General features: G+C 37.8%; 2 protein-coding genes across 6 annotated transcripts; one reads left to right on the top strand and one right to left on the bottom strand.

The window, feature by feature from the left end:
- The first annotated feature begins 1,986 nt into the window (after window positions 1–1,986).
- cdk2ap2 (cyclin dependent kinase 2 associated protein 2) lies at window positions 1,987–8,238 on the top strand. Of its 3 annotated transcripts, XR_015475729.1 has the most exons (7): window positions 1,987–2,222; window positions 2,495–2,654; window positions 3,089–3,180; window positions 5,095–7,314; window positions 7,368–7,409; window positions 7,457–7,540; window positions 7,583–8,238. XR_015475729.1 is itself a non-coding variant. In XM_087235625.1 (5 exons), the coding sequence occupies exons 2-5, from the start codon at window positions 2,600–2,602 to the stop codon at window positions 8,007–8,009; spliced, it is 336 nt and encodes a 111-aa protein (XP_087091751.1). In that variant the 5' UTR covers window positions 1,987–2,053; window positions 2,495–2,599; the 3' UTR covers window positions 8,010–8,238.
- Window positions 8,239–8,297: 59 nt separating this feature from the next.
- Window positions 8,298–21,039, bottom strand: aip (AHR interacting HSP90 co-chaperone). Of its 3 annotated transcripts, none has more exons than XR_015475540.1 (7): window positions 20,918–21,039; window positions 17,771–17,953; window positions 15,160–15,348; window positions 14,851–15,027; window positions 9,539–11,806; window positions 9,091–9,371; window positions 8,298–8,994 (listed from the first exon to the last, which is right to left on the bottom strand). XR_015475540.1 is itself a non-coding variant. In NM_214712.1 (7 exon segments), coding segments are annotated over 7 exon segments (1,029 nt in total). In that variant the 5' UTR covers window positions 21,017–21,019; the 3' UTR covers window positions 8,357–8,988.
- Window positions 21,040–22,245: the final 1,206 nt, after the last annotated feature.

Below are 22,245 nucleotides of genomic sequence, written 5' to 3'. Positions count from 1 at the left end.
CAAACAATCCTACCCAAAATTAGCCAGATCAGACCTATGCATCTAGGCCTGTAGCAGCAGCAGTGAAAGGGTGTTCGGTGCCGCTGGATGCACCATCCTGAGCACAGGACTGCGCTAAAGCAATTTACAGTGGATTCAATAATGTTCCTCCACAAAAACACGTAGCCTAATCTTGGTGAGTAAAGGGTTTTTAAATGATAAATAAATATTAATTAAACCATAAAATCATAATGTGGACAGAGTATACAGACTAATGTTGGCATTAGGCTATTCTTTTAATATTCTGCTTCACCGTCGCCTTAAGGCCAGATTGTGAAGAGAAGTGGCGAAACAAATCCCTCAGAGCCTTTATCTAAATTTTGTTATTGCCAAATACCCGTCATAATTTACAATTCATTTTAATTTAATTTGTTAAGAAAGACTTCTTTTCATGGGTGTGTTGGCCAATTTAAAGGCTAGGTGAATGTAGCTAGGCTTTTACACTCTCAGAAATGAAGGTAGAAGCTGTCACTGGGGGCTGGTACCTTTACAAAAGGTAAGAATTTGTACCTAAAAGGTCCATATTAGTACCAAAAAAGTACAAGTAGGTACTAATATATACCTATGAGGTACCAATAAGGACCTTTCAAGTTCAAATGTGTACCTTTTGAAAAGGCACCACACCCCAGTGACAGCTTGCGTACCTTTATTTCTGAGAGTGTAGAGCGCCGAGATGTTACGATGTTACAGAGGACTTATTTTATTTCTTTGTTCCAACTTCCAAGTGGCCTATAGCCTACGTTTGTTACGAATAAATTATGTTGAAACATATAAATGACTCATTCTTGAAAAAAAGGCAAACGAGCTGTGTGCCTGTGCACATTTGAATAATGTCAGGCTGTAAACGGGTTTGGCCTTTTAAAAAGCTGTCAATCAAAATGTCCCTGTCGGGCTCACGCCGAATTCTGTTGGGCTTGGGCCCTGTCGAGCCTAATTTTTATGGCCCAATTACAGCTCTAAGACACAACTGTCAGTGAGTGCCGTCTTTCAGATGTTAAACTGAGGTCCTGACTCTCTTTGGTTAATGAAACTTTTCATAAAAGAGTAGGGGTTTAATCCCAGGGTAATCGCCAAAATTCTCTCAATTAGCCCTTACCCATCATGGCCTCCCAATCATCCCCATCCACCGAATTGGGTCTATCACTGTCTCGCCACTCCACCAATAGCTGGGGTGTGGTGAGCCCAGTGACGCTGTAGTCCTGTGTCTGTTGTGGCGTACAGTCTAGGTACGTGGCCGGCCGGAAGTGAGATATGCACATAAATATAGCAGCATTTTTTTGTGATTCTATAACAATAATTAATGTTTTTAATAAATTAATATTTTTCAACAGTACATTTTTGTACTGTTGGGTCAGTAAGATTGGGTGTAGGATTGGGGTGCGGGTAGACAATAACAAAATACAATGGGAAATGTAAAAATAAATAATATAAATCATTCTCGCTAGCTTCTGCCAAAGCCGTGTGCGATCTAGTGACAACCCTGGTGTGGTGGTGGTGTGGAGAGACCTTCACATGATTGTGAAGTACTACAGTTATATTGGCCATACATGATAAAATGCAATATATATAAAAAATACGCATTTACAAAATAAATAATAAAAAAAATTGTAGACTGCAAAATGTGTGTTTAATGTATCACTTTGGCATTAAAGACTTCCAAACAGGCATACAATAATGCATAGTTTGCTCTAGCTGGCTCTATTTCATCAATTACAAAATAATATTATCTAATAATCATAATCATAATAATAATAATAAACGCCTTCGACTATCAACATTCCACACGCTTATATTACCAACTCACTGTTTTCCACTTTCTACAAACAAGAAAAATCCAGAATGAAATCTTCATTGTGGAAAAGAGAGGGAGAAGGGGAGAGAGAGGCGGCAGAGGCGCGTGCCTGATGACGCAGTCACTCTTTTTGCCGAGTATCATGGGAAAATAACATAGCAGGCTAGCACGCGCAGGAAGAGAGGAGAAGAACCGACACCTCCGCGCACAGAAACTATTCCCGTGCGTTAATATTCATATTTACCTCCCCGAACAACTACAAACCGGCGAACAGAAACCACATTTAACCGTTCAGCGAGTCGTGAAGTGTTCCCGGTTGTTGTTGTCGGTTTCATTTGTCGGCTTGTTGGATATTTAGCGCGTGTCGCTGTCGAGCGAGTTTGCGGAAGAGGTGGGTTGTTAAATGTACCTTTCATAAATCACCACAGGCATCCTGCCGTCTTTAAACCACAAACTATATGTTTACAACTCTATGAACGCTGCACGTGGTGTACATTTTCACAAAATAGTGAAAAGTCTGTCAAATGCGGGCGATTTAAATGGACAAGTCGCGGTTTTCGAGCCGGTTAAGTTGAGAGGGGACCGTCATTGCTGTCCGCTAGCCTTTATCTTGTCTCACCTCACTATGCATATCTATACATCTGCTCTTTGTGTTCGCATTAGGTCAACGCCGTTCCTGCTTCGGACGCCAAAGCCCAACGAGATTACATTCGGGGGATAAGCAGAAAGTTTTCATCACGCGAGGTTACAGTCGACGGCGGTGTAAATATGAGTTACAAGCCGATCGCCCCCGCACCCACCGGCTCCAACCACACTCCTCCAGGTGAGTTTCATTGTGCTCTCTGTTCATTCATTTTTACGTGCTTCTTTCATTTTGAGGTATTTTACGCCTATCATCTTTTTAAACGCCCCGTTTTAATCCCAAGGAAAGGGTCAGTGAACCTACAGTAAAAGAGGTCAGAGGCACGGATAAAAGGGGGAGGAGTTAAAGGAGCCATGGCCATCTGTCTTGCTCATTACATAAATGTGGTTTAACGTGCTGCTAACCGCGCCCTGCAGCGTTTATTTTTAAAACCATAACTGTTTCCCCAGTGTTAGTGTTGTGCCATCACATCTGTGTGTCCCAGTCTTGCCTCTGTTTCTCCTCACTTCCTTACACACACAAACACACTGGGTGGCAACGTTTCATTGGTCGAATTTGGCCTTTTGACATTTCCTTGATTTGTGATTGGTCTTTATCTTGTTCTCTGGTTTCAGGATCTTGTGGCTCTTCTCCATCACTGGCCTCCTCTTCAAACTTTAGACCAGCATTTAGTGACTTCGGTCCTCCATCGATGGGCTTTGTACAGGCATGTTTTGATGACATTGGGGTTTTTTTGCAATTTGCTGTATTGGAACAATGATTAATTTCAAACCTGTACATTTCTGTTCTTTTTGACACGACCAGTCAAAATTTTGAACTACGTTTTTCAGATGTTTTTGGAAAAGCCTCCTTGGCTCACTGTGGCTGCATTATTTAATGAATATAATATAATTGCTGTAATGTTGTGTTTAACATTTTTATAATACAATTTTATGAACAATTAACACATTTATATAGGCATTGGGGCATAAATGAGGCAGTGTATGTTTTGGTTTCATATTATGTTAAGATTAAATGTAAGTGTTCTTGTAATTAAAATATCCAAAACCCAGTAAAAGTGTTTTTTTGCTAACTTGTGTACTTGCTTTATCTCAAATGTTAAGTAGAAATTGAGAGAAGTGAGCAGTTTTAACTTGACACAACCGTGTCCAGTGTTGCCATGCTAATTATGTCATACATTTGGTGGCAAAGAGAGCTGAACGTGCTGCAATTTAAGAAACTACAAAAAACAAAAAAATAGCTATTACAAAAAACGGCAGCAAATTGAGAAAAGATCTTCATCGGTTTGACAGCACACGTGCTGCATTTTCGCACAACGCAAACAAATAATAAAATACGCTGCATTTTCACACAACGCAAACCTTTTACGACACAGTTTTTGGGTCACCTTGAAACATTTTCGTTGAGTCAAGTTTTTTGTGTTGTGAGCAAAATCAGTGCGTTTTCGTAAATTGTTTGAGTGTGACAAAATGCAGTGCGTTTTCGTATAAATTGTTTTATTGTAAAAAATGCAGTGCATTTTTGAAAACGAGTATGACAAAATGCAGTGCGTTATTTAAATTGTGTGTGACAAAATGCAGTGCATTTTCGTAAATTGTTTGCATTGTGAGAAAATGCAGTGCATTTTCGTAAACTGAGTGACAAAATGCAGTGCGTTTTTGTAAATTGTTTGAGTGTGTCAATGCAGTGCATTTTCGTAAATTGTTTACGTTTTGAGAATTCAGTGCGTTTTCGTAAATTGTTTGGGTTGTAAAAAATGCAGTGCGTTTTCTTAAACTGTTTGCGTTGTGAGAATGCAGCTGTTTTATTATTTTTTTTGTGTTAAAAAAGCAGTGCGTTTTTTATTTATTTATTTTTTTTTATGTTTGCGTTGGGAGAATTCGCAGCACAGCTGTCAAATGGATAAGGATCTTTACTAAATTTGCTTGCGAGTTTTGTAATTGCGCGTGTTTACTTAAATTGCAGCACATTGAGCTCTCTCGGCCACTGTACATATACCCTTGATTTATGTTTTGCTTTTATAGAAAACTGAAAATGACGGTCCTTGTTTTATGTCGCATATTTTATTAGACTAATCAGAGCAGCAGTATAACAGAAGCCTAAAATTTATTTAGTATGATAAAACTGCTGTGCTGCTTCACATGATCACAATTTGGGGGAAAAAAGGAAGAGGTTGACTGTGGCATAATAAAAGCTCCACTGTTTTTCTGCTATGTCGCACTCTTCTCTTATCAGCAATTGCTTGATTGCTTGGAAGTCCTAATTCCAAAATGTCATTTATTTCTTTAGAGGCAAAGCAGAATTTTCATTATCGTTATTTCAGTCATCAGTGTGACCTGATAGAATCATTTGTAAAACAACATAATTATTTAAAATATTTGTTTGAATATTAGTTTCCTAAACTGAAAGTGCAACCCATAATTTAACATTTTAACATACATTTGGATAAAGATAGCCAGAATGGCTTTAAATTCCCCTAAAATTCAAAGTATTGAGCCATAAATTATAAATCTTTTTGAATAATTACAAACTTTTGATTTGTAGTGTGTATTACACTTTTTTTTGTAAATAGGGTGTCACACAGACTTCCTCAACGGCTGTCTTGTTTTGTTTTTTGTAGCCGGTCAAAGTGTCCCAGGGATCTACCTATAGTGAGCTGCTCTCCGTCATTGAGGAGATGAGCCGTGAAATTCGGCCTACCTACGCCGGCAGCAAAAGTGCCATGGAGAGACTGAAGAGAGGTACTCCAAAGCCTTCTGAGCACAGTACAGCATGCAGCACATTTGTAACAGTCAGTGACGTTTAGCCCCCTGGAGTAATGTGAGCCTAAGGGCAGTCGAGAGAGTTGTTCTCAGTTTTTCAGTTCTGTGTTCGTGCAGTGTTGCTTTTGCCTGCTCTAAGAAAGGCTTTTGCATTTTACTCTGACTTATTGTTCCTAATGCTGCTTTGTGCCAAGCCTTATACACTACCTGACAAAAGTTTTGTCGTCGATCCCAGTTGTAAGAGTAAAAAAACTTGATCTCTGGTTGATCTTTTGGAAAAGTGGCAGAACATCGATTTCTTTTTTTTCAGATGAATCATGTTTTGAACTGCATCCCCAATCATTATAAATACTAAAGATGACCTATTGGAACGCGCTTGGACCCACGATTCTCTCAGAAATCAGTCTAGTTTGATAAAGGAAAAATCACGTTTGAGGTTATATTCAGTATGGGGGCGTGCGAGAGATCTGCAGAGTGGATGACAACATCAATAGCGCGAGATATCAAGACATTTGTGCTGCCCGATACATTACTAAACCACAGAAGAGGGCAAATCCCTCAGCAGGATAGCAGTCCTTATACATCAACCTCCACATCAAAGTTCCTGAAAGCAAAGAAGGTCAAGGTGCTCCAGGATTGGCCAGCCCAGTCACCAGATATGAACTTTATTGATCATGTCTGGGGTAAGATGGAGGCAGTGAATATGAATCCAAATAATCTTGATGAACTCTGGGAGTCCTGCAAGAACACTTTCTTTGCCATTCCAGATGGATTTAATAATAAGTTATTTGAGTCATTGCAGAGATGTAGGGATGCAGTCGTCCAAGCTCTTGGGAGTCACAATATTACATACACAATATTAATTCTTTATAATAATATTAATTTCTTACATTTATATAGCACTTTTCTAGACTCTCAATTGGCTTTACACATCGGTGGGGGATCTCCTCATCCACGACCCGTGTGCAGCTTCCACCTGACGCGGCCATATTGCACCAGACCACACACCAGCTGATTGGTGGAGAGGAGACAGAGTGATGAAGCCAATTATGATATGGGAATGTTTAGGAGGCCATGGTGGACAGACCACATGCTTTTAATGACCACAGAGAATCAGGACCTCAGTTTAACATCTAATCTGAAAGACGGAGCTCACTGAGCAGCTGCAGTATAGAGTCCCCTTCACTATACTGAGGCGTTAGGACCCACACAGACTGCAGGTTGAGTGCCCCCTGCTGATCTTACAAACACCTTTTCCGGCAGCAACCTAGCTTTCCCATGTGGTCTCCCATCCAGTTACTGACCGGGCGTAGCACTGCTTGGCTTTAGTGGGCGACCATGTGAGATTTGCAGAGAGCTCGCTGCTGGCTTTTTCCACTGCACCATGACTTTATATTCTATACTGGACATTATTTCTGTTAAGTGACAAGACTTTTGTCAGAGCTTATTGTCCTAATTAAATCATTAAAAATCAAGGCATGATCATATTTTATTTTGGTAAAATAAGTGTAATCTAGAGGCCTTTGCCTTTCATATAAGCCACTTCTGGTACCAAATGATCAACCAGAAGTCAAGTTACTATTTGTTGTTCCTAAAACTTGGATAAGCAGCAAGACTTGTGTCAGGTAGTGAAAATACATGCTTGGTGTTTAACAGTGATGGAAAAGGAGATTTATAAGACCTACAGGCCTAAAGCACCATCTGCTGTTAAAAATTAAGCTCAGAATTGCTTCCAGACAGAATTTCGACATATTACAAATATCTCAGAATTGATCCATGAATCAAACGACACCGATTAGTCGTCCCAGCTCCTACAGTTAGTTCTGGAATTTTTGCAGTCTGAAAACCATTCTGGAAAATGTATATCAGTGATCAATGTAACATGAGGATGCACAATGCTATCACATTTAAGCAAGTTGCATTTTTCAATCAATAACATTGACTAAGCAAATATTTAAATAAGTACATTAACACTAGTTTTAATGTCAAGAGTAAAGCTGTGGTCACACTAGAGTTTGTGTGTGCGAAATTCTGTCGTGTGGCAATGCGAAAAGGGGCGGGATTAAACAAGATGATTAGCCATTTAAAAAAGCAAGCGATTGGTCCATGTTTTCAATTCCTGTTCAAAGAGGTCATGTTTTCACTCTTGATTGGTCCCACGCAGTCAAGTGATGTGCTTTTGCAGGTCAGAGTTCACCAATTTTGAACTTTGCATTGCAGCGACCTGTAAAACTTGACGCATGACCCTGCGTTTCTGATCTGACGCATTCGCGTGCGTATGAATGGAAGTCTAAGAGGACGAAAGTCCAATGTGTGACCGCAGCTTAAGCGTACATTATTACTCAGGATTTGTTAACCCTGGGTAAATTGTGAAGCGTGTTCAATATTTCCTAAGTGTGTGAAAAGCCCTAGAATTTCTGTTAAGCTTTTGTACCGCCAGATAAATGAAGTCTGGTGTTTATCACTCATTTTTAATACAGTGTTAAGCTGTAAGGTATATATTGTGTTACTGTCGCTATATATTACGGAATAATTTTGACATGCACTGCCATCTAATGGCAATGTTAAATTTTCTGCATTTAAGACTTGTTATGAAAATATAAAAGCAAATGGCCTGACATTGCTCAAATTAATAATTGAGAGTGTTTTTATTATCATGAGGTTTTATTCAATGTGGCTTAATATGTGTTTGTGTTTTTCCTCAGGTATCATCCACGCACGTGCTCTCGTCAGGGAGTGTCTAGCGGAGACAGAGCGAAGTGCTCGCACATAACATCAACACACACACACATCCTCCCTCTGGTACTCATCTCCCCATTGTTCTGTCTCTCTCTGCCCAGCTATTTACAACACCATCTCTTTCTGTCTTTCTTATTGACCTTTGTTCCATTATGCATAGCCATCTTCCCGACGTACACCTCATGTAGTGTTACTGCGATTAGCATAGACATTTTTTAAGCCCAATTTTTGCAATTCTGTATTTAAATAAAAAACAAAATCAAGCATTTTGTCTGAATTTCAATTCCAGAGAACAAGTGTTTGTTTTAGAAAGGGAGATGGGTGATTTTCATTCATTTTATTTGGCTTTAGTCACGACGTACATGCAAAATATAGATAAAAAGCATTATGAAAATGTTTATTTGTAGTGACATATATATATAGGTATGACAATGACGGTTCGTTAACCACACAAAAACGAGAGAAGTGGATTCTTTGACGTGCTATCATCACAGTGTTAACAACGTGTCTTACGTCTTTGATTTCTCAACCTTAAAAAATTAAGTATACATAAACAATAAGGATAATATCACTAAAATAATAAACATGATAAATATAAAAGAATAACATGAAAATTGCAGGGTTACAGTTCAGTCTAGCGTTTTACTATCTTCGGATTGTCTTTCATTGTTGTTTCATTCAGACAGCCATTGGTCAACAGCACATTTAATGCACAGGTTTGAGTAATTCTTTCATCAGCTGTATTCAAATACTTATTATACAAATTAAGAAGGCAGTAAGCTGGTGTTCACCTCTTTTCCTGATTCATAGGAGTCTCAGATCCCATTGGTAACTCAATTAAAATGATAGTTCAGGAATAAATGGAGGGCCAGGCCACTCGAAACTAGATTTCAACAAAACATGAGGAACAATAAGCAGGTGACGCTTTACATGAATGTGAGGGATGAATTTTTCAGAGTGCATGTGCTCCAACTTCTCTCCTAAACATGGAAAATTGGAAGTTCACCTTTGTTTCAGCCCTAAAGAGACACAGAGAAGTGCAAAATGTCACAGGTTACTTAAATGACTTTTACTATTAATTATTTGTTAGTATTATTCCCCCTAATGAAACTCACTGTGGTAGCTGCAGCTGAGGCTTTCCCGCTGTAGCCAAAAAGGTTTTTGTAGCGCCCCTTCTCCTCTTTCTCTTTTTCCCGAATGCGTTCCTCCATCGCTCTCAGCTCCTTTGCAATGGAGGCTTCAAGTGATGGATCAAGTGTGAGCACTTTGGCAAAGTCAGCTCTGGCCTCTGCTTCATTCCACACCGCTGCATGAGCCTTCCCTCGTTTGAAGTACGCCTTCACGTTATCTGACAAAGACAAGAATGAGTACACCGTACAAGCGATAAGTAACTTTACTTTTAAAAAATTTAGTAAACCAGTTGCTTAAAAGCAACAAGTTGACATTACTTGTAAAACGGTTTACTTTTATATAATTATGCACATAGTTTATTTACTTAAAAGAAAGTAAAGCCATTGTCTTTTATTTAGTCGAATCAGTTAATCGCTTTTTACAGTATATGACTGTTAATGGCATGGCAATTAACAATATTGTCAATAACTAATTATCCATGTATTGGTGTGAATGTTCACTTTAGGCACAGTTCTGTGGGGTCCAGATCATTTTTGTGAGCATTTCCGCTGCATTCCATACCTAATACCTGGTACGTTTTTTTGTACCACCTCAGATGAGGTTTCAATCAAACCAAAACATGACAAATTTACACTGCTGATCACTGATTGGTCCTAGAGAATCGTCACTACTAGTGTCACTAGACGCATGAGCCACCAAATGCGTATACAATAAACAGTCAGTAAAAGCCACTGCTCAAGAACACCAATCCACTAGTAGCCACTTTTGGCTCTGTGTTGTGGGTTGGTTTGTCTTGTGTGTTTGATGATGTCACAGAAGTAGAGGCAATGCAACTATAGTGATATTCCCACTCACTTTAAAAGTTACTAAACTACAGATGAAATGCCCAAACTGAGCTGAGCAAAGTTCTGTGCAGTGTAAGGGTGCTTTCACACCTGCCTTATTTAGTTCGGTTGAATCGCACTAGAGTTCGTTTTCCCTCTTGGTGCGGTTTGTTTGGGCAGGTGTGAATGCAGCAATCGTACTTGAGTGCGCACCAAAAGCAGACCAAAAAAGCGTACAGAGACCTGCTTGAAGAGGTGGACTCGGTACGGTTTCAAACAAACCTTGGAGCGGTTCGATTGTGGTGAGAATATGATCCCAACTAATACAGACCAGCCGCAAAAAGTACTGCACCTTTTGGACTAATCCAGCTGCCGTCGGCCGATGCGCTGAGCATTGTGGGATATGGAGGAAAAATATTTGTTGACAGCGCTTTACCAACAGAGAGAGAGAAACATTACCTGATGGATCCTTGGTAATATTTCCGCAAGATGACCATGTCGCAGTTTAGCTAAATTAATTCAATAAATTCATTGTTTGAATTAATTAATTAATTGTTGGAATTGTTTTCCAGCCATTTACTTGCAGGAGTTCACTGGCATTTTTCCGCACATGAATTCTGACCAATCAATAGGCAGTTTAGGAAATATGTTCAACAACATCTGGCCAATGAGAGATGTGGGTTTTGTCAGATGACTGCATTTTGGTTCTTTTCAACTGGTTCAGACCAAAGCCAGCAGTGTGGTGTGAAAACGACACAATGTATCATTTATTGCTCTTGGTCCAGACCAAATGAAGCGAACTACAGATGTGAAAGCACCCTTAAAGTGTCTTTTACTTATGGTGTGAGCATGTTCATGCTATGTCTTATTTGCATAATTATTTAGTATGTCGATTAACTTTAGTGTGTTCGTAAGGAACAGGATAACAGTGTAGGCTTTGATACTAAAGTATTTACAAGTCTAAAGTCAGGCTGAACAGAAAAAAATAACTAATGCCGGGTTCAGACTGCGTGATTTTAGCCCTGATTTTGACTCTGCGACAGGTTTTGAGAAATTGCCGACAATGCCTGAAAAATGTGTTCTGACTGAAAATAACATCCGTGTTCACCTGCAGCCAATGAGAGAGCAGCATTCACTAGTACAGGTACCTGCAGCCCAGGGCGAGGCTGCAGGAGAAGTTAAAAATGCTCATTTTCAGTTTATTTGGACCCAAGAAATGGAAGAAAAGCTAGTGTAAATTTGGCAGGAGCACTGTATCTGTTTGACATGTCATCTAAACAATACCACAATCCGGTCAAAAAGTAAAAAAAAAAAGGTTGAGGAGAGATTGCTAAATCTCTTAATAAGCCAGGTGAGCAACACGCGTTTCTAAAGCTAAAGCCTTCTTTTTCCATTGCGTAGTTAGTAAGGAGAGATATATTACGTGACCTCGCGTTGTTTCCATGTCATTTCTTGTGTTTGTTTGTTTGTGAGACACAGTTTGGACAAAGTTGTCTGTGATTCTTCCTATTTTAAAGTCATGCTGTGTGAACTCTTCTGTCGACGATCCATCCTAAAGTGTGTACACAGCACCGACAGAACACTAACCCAGGTAGTCATGTAGTGTGAAAACATCCGTGACACCAATACTTTCAAAATTGTGCAGTCTGAACTCTGCATAAGTCATACCTAAAAGTTGAGGAATTGTACAGCAAGAATTGTCATTGATATTTACAGAAACACTTTGGTATTTACCTTCATACTTGTTGATGATAGAAGAGCAGTGGTCCAAAACCTCATAGTACTGACCCAGAAGAAGCTTACACTGGCAATAGTTGAGGAGGAGAGGAGTGATCATGAGATCTAGTTTGATCCAGTGCTCATCACCTGGACGCTCCTGTAAACAGGGGAGATGTTTAATGTTCAACCATGATTATTGTGATTAATTCACAATATTTCACAATATTTCACAGTCAATTATTCTCATTTGAGAAGCAAACATTTGCCTGTATATGTGATTTAGACTCCAAGGCCTGGGACTCTTAAGTGCAACAAAAGCGACGGTGTTATTGCCACACATTGGGACCGAAAAGCTGAGCAAACGTATGACTGTTGACCAAAATAAGAACATGCGTTCTGTGTGAGAGGATGCATCTTTCCATGCCTGCAGGTGGCAGTAGTTTGAATTGTCATCCCACAAAGAAAACCAGAACTAGTGAAGCACACATTCAAACCATATACAAAGCAGCATCTCCACAGTCCTCTCTTTCACCACAGAGGGATTCCCTCATGCACACATATCTTAATATTCATATAGTGTGCAAATATTTCAGAAAGGCCACAGAATGATTGCTGGCTTCTTTTACTGCACTCCATTCACAAGGGCTCATCCCTATGCCCTAATCCCTTTGAAGGGTTTACACCAGAGTGGCAGCTTTGAAGGGGTTGAATTGAATGTGTTGTTCGACACCAAACATTGCACAACGAAGACCTGAAAAGTCCATCAGTTTGAGAGTGCTTTTACATTAGCACTTTTGGTCCGCACCCGGGTTCGTTTGGCGGAAAAATTTTTGCGGCAGATGGACGCGAGTCGCTTTCTGCATGTCCAAAACCAAAAGCTTCAGTAAAAGCAGAATGACCGCGATGTACGGACGTCTTTCCATTTTGGCGCTCGCTTTAGTGACCATCACCTAGCAACGGCCATAAACAAAACAGCAGCATGATGACGCAAGCGTACCGGGGTTCAGAAGGAAAAAAAGACAGTATAAACACAAACCAAAGGAGGAGGTGGCAGGTGGAGAGAATCGAACTTGGGTACGATCCAGGCAAATGAACCAAGCATGAAAGCACCCTGACACTTTGAAATCCTTCATTCTAAAGGGTCCTTTTTTAGGGGCCAGTTTGGATCAACCAATAAGACGGCAGCTATAATTGTTTTTACACTGAAGTGCTCTTCTGAGGCTATTTTATATTCCATTTGGAACAAACCATTTGTGTTCTGAAATTTTTGATCTCATGGGCTGATTCATAGTCGAACAGCCAATCAGAGTGCTCATGCGCCAATGGTGGATGCTGAAACAGGTGAACTCTCATGACAAGAGGCAACAACTCAAAAGCCAAACAAACAAGCCCAACAGATGTCTACCAATGGTCTGATGCCGCCCAGTGGCTGACAGTCAGCTTGGTGTGTCGCATGAAAAGCCCTCGACTTATTTCACAACTCACCAAGAACTGTTGTTTTAGCTAATTATCCTCTTTTATCTTGTACTGTAGAAAACATCCACCAACATCTTAACAGTAAATGAAGAGAAATTGTTGGTTTTAGATGACCCATCTCTATAAACAGTTCGCTTAAAAGTCAAAACTATTTGTTGTTAGTGCATTTTTCAGCAACCACATGTTTTCTTACTGTCACAGAGAAGGATGCCTGCAGATTTACTAGGAACAAACAGCAGGAGCTGCCTTGCGAAGGAACACATACAAACTGACATTCATTTGAACTAGGGATGCTCAAAATAAGCGATTAACCGTTAACTGAAAGGGTGTGTTCGTAATCGATTAATAGTATCAGTTAAATCAGGGGTGTCCAAACTCGGTCCTGGAGGGCCGGTGTCCTACTGAGTTTAGCTCCAACTTGTTTCAACACACCTGCCAGAAAGTTTCTAGTATGTCTAGTAAGAGCTTGATTAACTGCTTCAGGTGTGTTTGATTAGGGTTGGAGCTAAACTCTCTAGGACACCGGGCCTCCAGGACCGAGTTTGAACACCCCTGAGATAAACGATTAAAAATCTGATTTTATATATGTTTTAAGTTTGCATCTTTTGAATGGTTTATCAAAGTGTTTTGCGCACTTCAGTCACGTTTGTTTCATTCTTCAATCAAACAAATGCAAAGGCAGGGGTGACAGCAGTGTTTCTGTTGTCAAGACAACTACGGAAAACTTTAAAGGATAGGGGAGAGACTTGTGGCAAAGAGCATAGAATCACCAAGAGGCGAAACTAGTGTGATTTGGAAAACAGCCGTTAGATGCCACTAGTGTCACACGGTGGCCATTTTGGAATAAAAATTCCAATAGAACAACAGCATATTGTAAGTCTGTAAAATAAACTAATAAAAGTGCTGATGATTGTGACAGTAAGTGTTGTATTGTCGTCTTTCAGGTTGTATCTTAGCCTTAATGCACTCTTTAAATAAATAAAAAACAAAGCAGCTGCTTTCAATTGCAACAGAAATAAGATCCAATGGACGGTCGATCGCTTTCACTCCAAAATGGCGGAATCGCAGGGCTGTTGCAATGGAACGTTCTATTGAGTGACAGCTCTTGGTGATTCTAAGCTCTTTGCTTGTGGTCGCTGTTTCAAGTTATCCAGAACTGTACAACTTTGCAAATTTTGAGTATCACAATGTTATATTAAATATTACAATTATAAAAACACCCGCGCACAATAGCTAATTCAGTCATTTCCTAATGACAAAAAAAAAAGAGCACCGTGCTTCTTTTTTTCTTGTCAACAAAAATGGCAGTGTGGTGCACCTCGCGTCTTTGAAACGGAAAAGCACGTTCGCTGTGGTCAAGATGAAAGAATATTGTTTGATACAGACGAGTTGTTGCCAAACCAGTGCTGATGCTGATAGCCTCTGTCCTGAATCTGCATCATAAACTCAACAAACAGACTATAGTTTTGATAATTTAGTGCAAAACCAACCTTTTTTCCAATTGAAAAATTACAGTTATCAATAGTTCTTATATAATATCAATTTTTAAAATAGCCAACATAATCCATGAATCAAACAAATCCAAAGATTTTCTTGATTTTTGCATATTGATAACTCTTTTTTGGAAACTCTTTTTTTGGAAACACTGCAGGTGTGTGAAGATGTTAAAATAAATCAGTATTTTAAAATGCAATATTTAATGTGGAAACGTCCCTCTCAGCTTACCTTCATCTGTAAGCTCTTCAGACAGGCGATGGCGTTATAGTATTTCTCAGCAGCTCCTGAAATATCTCCACTCTTGAAGAGTGCGTTTCCTTCCTCATGGATCTGAGGTATGGCCCCCAGTTTCTCATCATCTGTCATTGCCCATATTTCCTGCTGGTAGGAGCCAGGAGACAAGACCTGGATGAAGGAAACAGAAAGACATCATAAAAAGCTTCAAGTAATCACCAAAAGCTACTTTGTAATTGAGGTAAGTATGTTTATCATCTCACTCATGAAAAATACAAAAGATATGACGTAATTGTTTCTCACCTGTAGCAATTCCAGGGTAAATATCAGAGGCTGAGGATTGGACTGCAACTTATCCAGATCATGGTGACCTAAAGAGTGATGCGAGTGAACCTGAGCGATCCCGCAGCAGTGTCTCTGTCCTTCCAGCGGGTCTTTTCCTTGGCTGATGTTTCGTAGTGACAGAGAAACCAGAGGGTAGAGAGCTGTGTGCTGTTACAGTACAAACACAAACAAAAATCAGTACTGACACGATAAACACATGCTGTGGAAATACACATTTATATAATCTAGTTTCCTATTAACAGTGATATTTATATAATTAAAAACCAAAGAATAGAACGTTTCAGATAAAACACATATAGAATATCTTTGTATACATCATAATACATTTAAATACATTTGTTTGAGAAAGAGACATGTAGAACTTTACAAACATTACAGAATTTTTAGAAAGTAAATAAAGTCTGATAAAGCTTTATGACTGTCAATATAAACATCTTTTTTAACCATTGTTTTTAAGATGTGTACATTTAAAAATGTTCTATGTTTTGTGTTCAGATCATCAGGTCAAAATAATCTATGAATATACATCAGTGTCTGAAAACTTGTGTAAACTATATGATCTTTTCCCCATAAGCATTCCCGATGTGTGATCTTTCCCTCATCTTTTCCATGCTGCACATACTTAAAGATATTCAAATTTATATATTTTTGTATTATTTTTCAAAAGCAATACAATAAAGACTTTTTTCCAAAAACATGTTATATCAATGTCAGAAAATATATTTGGCTTTTTTATCCCTTACAGTATCTCGCCCACTTTTGAATCTGAATTTTATTATTAAACTTAGCCGTATGCCTATTGCCTACAGACAAATCTTTTTACTAAAACTTTTTATATTTGAAAATGACTATTATGCAAATAAATATTAAGTAAAAATGATAATTTTAAAAGTTTTGTTGCAAATAAATTTATAGATTTTATAAGGTCATACATTTAAAGAAATTCAATTCAATTCCAGTCCATTCATATTTTTAGAAGACGTATTTAAAATTACACCTTTTTTTTACATAAATATTGTTTCCAAATTCAAGAATAAATAAAACACATGCGGATTGCAGATAAACCATGGTAAAATGTTCACTATTGTACAAGTTGCTGTTTAAACACAATATGATTGTAGTTTTTGTTTCAAATATATATTTTATTGAACGTTTTAGTGCAAAAACTTGTCAGTAATGTACACAGAGTAATAAGATAATATTCATCATTCATGTCATTTGAATCTTGAGCCCCACATAAAAAGCTATAATAAAAATAATAATAATTAAAATTAAGATGTAATTAAATAAACAAACAAAAAAAAGAAATAAAAGAAAAAATAAAGACATAAAATACAAAACTATTTTACAAGGCAGATTACTTTCCTTTTGTCCAGGCTGAGTCTAACAAACAAGCTTTTAGTCTTAGAAAGACTCAGGCCCCGTTTACTAGAATATGTTTTCATTTTAAAACTGTGTTTTAGAAAAAAAAAAAATCGATCCACGTTCACAATGGCATTTCTGACAAGTTCTCTGTCCACACTACATCGCTGAAAACGCACACCACACACACACTCTGGCATGATCTGCAGTGTATGCACGTCAGAGCCCCAGGCAGTCAGCGGGTGCTTTGAGCACACCTCCCCAACTGAGAGCAGCTCACGTCAGACAGTTCATTAAGGATTTTCTGCTAAATTTCATCTCACTATAGCTGTTAGACATATTCTGAATGAATCTATTACTTGTTCTCTGGTAATGTGTATTGGCTGAGCGCATGGATAAGTTTATTAATTCATGTAACCACGTACACTGATTCTGCACATTTGACTGATTGCTTGCCTTTATTTTCTATATTGTAAAATGTATGTTTTGTATTTTTCGAAGAAAATAAAGGAAGCAGTTATGTTATAGGCTCCGTTTTGGTATAAATATGCATAAGTTGAAGATGAAAGTCATATAATTATGTAGCTACATGATGCCTCAACATTTTTAGTGTCTGTTAAGTTAATATAAAAAACGAAAATAGGCATTTCCTTATATCATGTTCTCATTTTATTAGGTGAAACAACGTAGCCTGCAGGGTGATGTGAATGAGGTTATACAGTACAATGTTCCCTTTAAAGTGTCCTCAGGAGTTTGCTTTCCATATCAAACTTGCGAAGTCTGAACTTAAGGAAAGGGTGCAAGTCTGAACATTGTGCACTTAATATTGAGGAAAAAGACCTAATCAGATGTCTGCAGCTACGTCTCAGCTTTCAGATGTCTCCATTTCCCCCATTCACACTGATACACAGCAACAGCGCTTTACAATGAAAACAGCTGCTTCAGCATTTACGAAACGCTCCGTTTTCAGGGCTCGAAAACTCCAGCGTAGTGTGGACAGAAGGCGTAACCGTAGCAAAACTTATGCATTTAAAACTAAAACATATTAGTGTAAACAGGGCCTAAGAGGTTCCTAGACAAATTTAAAAAATGATTCTAGATCTGATAAAATAGAAAAAAAAAAAATTTCTAAATTAATAAAGAATAAGAGTCCAGACAGACCTAAAACACTGAATAGAAAATAAATACAGCTAGAAATGTCACTGACCTTAACATCACAAGTGAATTCAGCGATTTCCCCCTCTTTCATAGTGGTAACCACTTGCTCCCACACAGGAAGCTTGAACTTCTTCCCCAGTATGAGCTCCATGGGTTTACTGTGACCTCCCATCGTCCTGGAGTCATCCAACAAGGTGCCATCACACAGGCTAGTGCGGTAATGAAACTTCACCTTTCAGGAGAAAAAGGAATAGTAATTAACCAGTTATTAAAACATTTATTTTGTAGGACTTTTTGTAAATATTATCCAAGATCTTAACATTTAAGCATGAAAAGGCAAATTTTCAGACCCGCCCTCCCACAGAAATAATACTACTACACTCACCCTCTGATCTGTGTTTCTTATTAAAAAATAGCAAAATTTTCAGAGTTCAACCATGTTTATTTTTTTAGTGCACAGTTTTAGTCTTAATGTGAACAATTAATCAGTGTAAATTACTCCACAAAAAATTACCCTGGTAATCAGAATAATTGTTTACACATTTTTAACAGTTGACATGTTTTTATTCATGTTTGTATACAATACAGAATGTGAATTACATTGTCAATGTAAAAAGATCCAAGAGAGACTAAGAAAGAGAAAAATAATTCAATTTAATTCATGTTTATTTGAATAGCGCTTTGTTTTACAATATAGATTGTGTCAAACTAGCTTGACATAGAAATTCTAGTAAACTGAAAATGTGTCAGTGCAGTTTTCAGAGTTAAAGTTCAGTTTAGTTTAGTTCAGTGTGCTTTAATTTCACTGCTGAAAGTCCAAACACTAAAGAGCTAATTCGTCAATCTACAGCTCCACAAAAAACAGCTGGTTTATACTTCTGCATTGAGTGATCACTGTGTTCTCCAGCACCTGTCCTGTGCGTAGTCATGCATTTATACTTCTGTGTCCTGTTTGTGTTACTCTGCAATAACACTTCCAAAATGTTAGCTGGGAGAGGGTTTATATATTTCTGTGTTGTTTTTCTTCTTGGGTCTTTTATTTTTCTGAAGGCTACCTTAATATACAAGTAGCTAAAACTCGGATGTTGAACCGGCAGACGTGCTTTTAGTAGAGGCAGATTCACAAGAACTACAGCCAGACAGAAACTGCGGACATTTACTGCTATTTCTGCAGAGAATTTAGTAAAAATCTGGGAATTTATGCAGAATGATTTGGGGAGTATAAAAAACTTAATATATGAAATAAAAAGTAGTACCTTTTAAACTTTTATTTTATGTTTACAATGCAAATCAATTTAGATCCACTTATTTGGTAAACAAAGTCTCTTATAATATTTCTACTATAAGACAGAAAACTCACAGCTTACCTTACAAACTGTATTGTAAATAAATCAAGTAAACACTGTCATATTAGTCAATATTATTACTGAAACTAGAAAAGTAAAGTTCCTAGACAAACTTTATGGTGTCTTGAGTAAGCTGAGTCTGAAAGTTTGAAGTAGTTTTAAGGTTTAAAGAATTGAAGTAGTTTTAAAAAAGTTTGAAACAGCTGGCATAGACAGATAAGTACATATATGTTAGCATGTTTCTCGTATGGATTGGCATGTTTCTTGCTATGGTTGCTGATAGGGGGTTCTGAGTGGTTGCTAAGATGTTGCTAGGGTGTACTGAGTGATTGCTAAGCAGTTGCAAAGGCGTTGCTAGGTTGTTCTGAATGGTTGCAAGGGTGTTGTTACTAATATATATATTGCTATCATAAATTAGCATGGTTCTAGTATGAATTATCATGTTGCTAGCATAAATTAGAATGGTTCTAGTATGAATTAGTATGTTGCTAGTATATAGTAAATTGTTAGCATGAATTGGTATGCTATCTAATCTAAAGTCAATGGCAGTTTTTTTTTACAATAGATGTCTATGGGACAGTTGCTAGGGTGCTGTAAGTGGTTTCTAGGTGAGGCTAGTAAGACGAAAGGTCATCAGTGATTGGCAGATTGGTAGTCTGAGTTAAATGAGCCCAACTTTAAGTCTGTATGACAGTCTTGTGCAAGGTTATGAGTTTGGTGCAATGTTAAGTCAATGGGACTTAATTTTCTGGGTCAGTTTTCGGAAAACTGTATGTCAGATCAGTTGAAAAAGATAAAGCAACCCGGGTCAGGTGGTTGTACTATGAGCGGCCTAGGAGGAGATGCATTTAGAAATTAGCCTCAGAAGAAGAAGAATATAAAACGAACGTAGTATAACAGTATATTAGCTTTCTCAAGCCACCATAATTAATTTTAAAACTGAATAAATATAAATTTGCACACATTTACACAAGTAAATACTCGATGGGCTAAAAATCTATGGAAATTTGCAGATTTCTACAAGCGCAGGTTCCGTGTGGGTCTAATAACAACCAAAAAATAAGCCAATTGTTTACACTTTTTAACAGTAAAACCTTGATAATGACGTCAGTTTGACTGCTTGGGCGAAATATACTTGGCCACGCCCCTCCTGTAAATTAAAGCTAAACACGAGAAAAATAAAGCTCCAGCCCCTACTCAATATTGACACTAGCAGACTAATGAAAGTGGACAGAGTAATTGATAAATACCGAAAAATGTAAACAACAAAACCAGTGATACACACATATGCATCCTTTGAATTACAATAATAATCCTTTATTAAACAATTTAGCAGTTTCGTTTAGTTTATTAAATAAATTGTTCTATTAAAAATAAAAAGGTAAATATTTACGTATAGGGCTTTATATAGTTAATAATAACGACGTCTGTAAAATTTTGTATACAAATACATTTCACTGAGCTGTCAGAGTGAAGGAAGAAACTCAGAAAAACACACACACAGACACATCCTGTTTTCAAGACCGCGTTGTAATAGCATCAGGTATCCATCCCGATGCTTAGCTAACGGCTAAATCTCACTAACGTTACCTGGCGCTTCCTTATAGAAACAGCACCTCAAACAACTTCAAATCTGACAGGATTTTAGCGATATATACTTTACATCTCACACTACACGACCTGTGTGTCATTTTCGTGAAACCCATACCCGTATTACCCTACAAACTCGCGAATTCAGCTATGTTAGCTCGCTGTGTCTAGATTTTGACACTTTAGAGATTGATTATTGTTACTTTTGTTCACCCTCTCCATATTACATCGCAGTAAATGTGTCCAGAATGTTATGTTACCTTTGTTCCATTAGGGAACGTTGAAAGCTCTCCTTTTCCCGGAGAAATGACTTTTTTCTGGATACCCTCAGCTCTGAGCTTGATAGCAAGTTCCTCCATTCTTGTCGAAGATGTAGAGCAGTGTTGCCCTGTGGAGTGTAGAGGGCGCTGCTGCGGCGGCGACTCACAACCTCGGGTGTACGTCATATACACGTCAGTTTACTTCATAAAAACAAGCTATAATGCATACATTTCTAGCTTTTTCTGGCTAAATTTTACACCCATAAATGTACATTTTCAAAGAAACACTTACTGGTTTTAATTTTCCACAAACGATTTTGATTCTTCTTACAATAATATAATTATATTGCATTTAAAACTCCTTCTTGGTGTAAATCTTATAAACTGGTATAATTTGCTGGGATTTATGTACTTTTTTTGTCTTTTTGTTCTGGGTCAGATAGAATTTCTGTGTGGAGTTTGCATGTTTTCCCAGTGTTCATGTGGGTTTCCTTCAGGTGCTTCGGTTTCCCCCACAAGTGCAAAGACATGCGCTATAGGTGAATTGTGTAAGCTAAATTGGCAAACTATGTGTGTGAACGAGTGTGTATGGATGTTTCCCAGTACTGGGTTGCAGCTGGAAGGCCATCCGCTGCATAAAACATATGCTGGATAACAAGACGGTTCATTCCATTGTGGCGACCCCAGATTAATAAAGGGACTAAGCCGAAAACAAAATGAATGAATGTTGTAAAATCTGATTTTAAAAAGAATTTTAAAAGCTGGGGCCCCCATAAATAGTGGAACGTTTCTTTCATACTGCACGTGCAAATATTAAAATCTAATTACAAATATGGCTAATTAACTGTACATATACTAACTTTGTAAAGTTGCTATTTTATTTATCAGTTTATTGTATTTAATTTCACATTAAGAAAATAAAGGTTCCACTTAAAATATATTTTAAATGTAGTTTATTTACAAAAAAACCCCAAAACAAAGCAAAAACAAAAAATGAATCTACAGAGGAAAGAAATATATAGAGTAAGAGTTTTAATGCCAGGGCCCCATTCCTGGTATTGCTTAGAGCTCCTAAATTACTAAGTCCGCCCCTGACTATGTGTTATATGCGCAAGTTCCATGTTTAACAAGTGAAATGATCTGAAATTAAATTTTCCTCAGGATAAAATTATTTCAAGCTGTGTTGTAATGGTTTACAGAAATGCACAAGTAAAAAGACAAAACAACCTTATTATTTGTACATTGTAACATTGTTTCTCTATATTTGACTTGTTATGTGCTCATATACACATTTATACACAACAGAAAATTTTGCTTACCCAATTCAC

The sequence above is a fragment of the Danio rerio genome, chromosome 1, assembly GCF_052040795.2.
Source record: "Danio rerio strain M-AB ecotype USA chromosome 1, GRCz13ab, whole genome shotgun sequence".
NCBI lineage: Eukaryota > Metazoa > Chordata > Actinopteri > Cypriniformes > Danionidae > Danio > Danio rerio.
Note: the sequence above shows the minus strand (reverse complement) of the source record. Positions and strands in the feature narration are given on the sequence as shown.

Coding starts and splice junctions, on each gene's coding strand:
- cdk2ap2 (XM_087235625.1), top strand. CDS start 2,600: ATGAGTTACAAGCCGATCGCCCCCGCACCCACCGGCTCCAACCACACT. Junction 3,181..5,094: donor CATCGATGGGCTTTGTACAG/GCATGTTTTGAT, acceptor TGTTTTTTGTAG/CCGGTCAAAGTGTCCCAGGG. Junction 5,216..7,941: donor CATGGAGAGACTGAAGAGAG/GTACTCCAAAGC, acceptor GTTTTTCCTCAG/GTATCATCCACGCACGTGCT.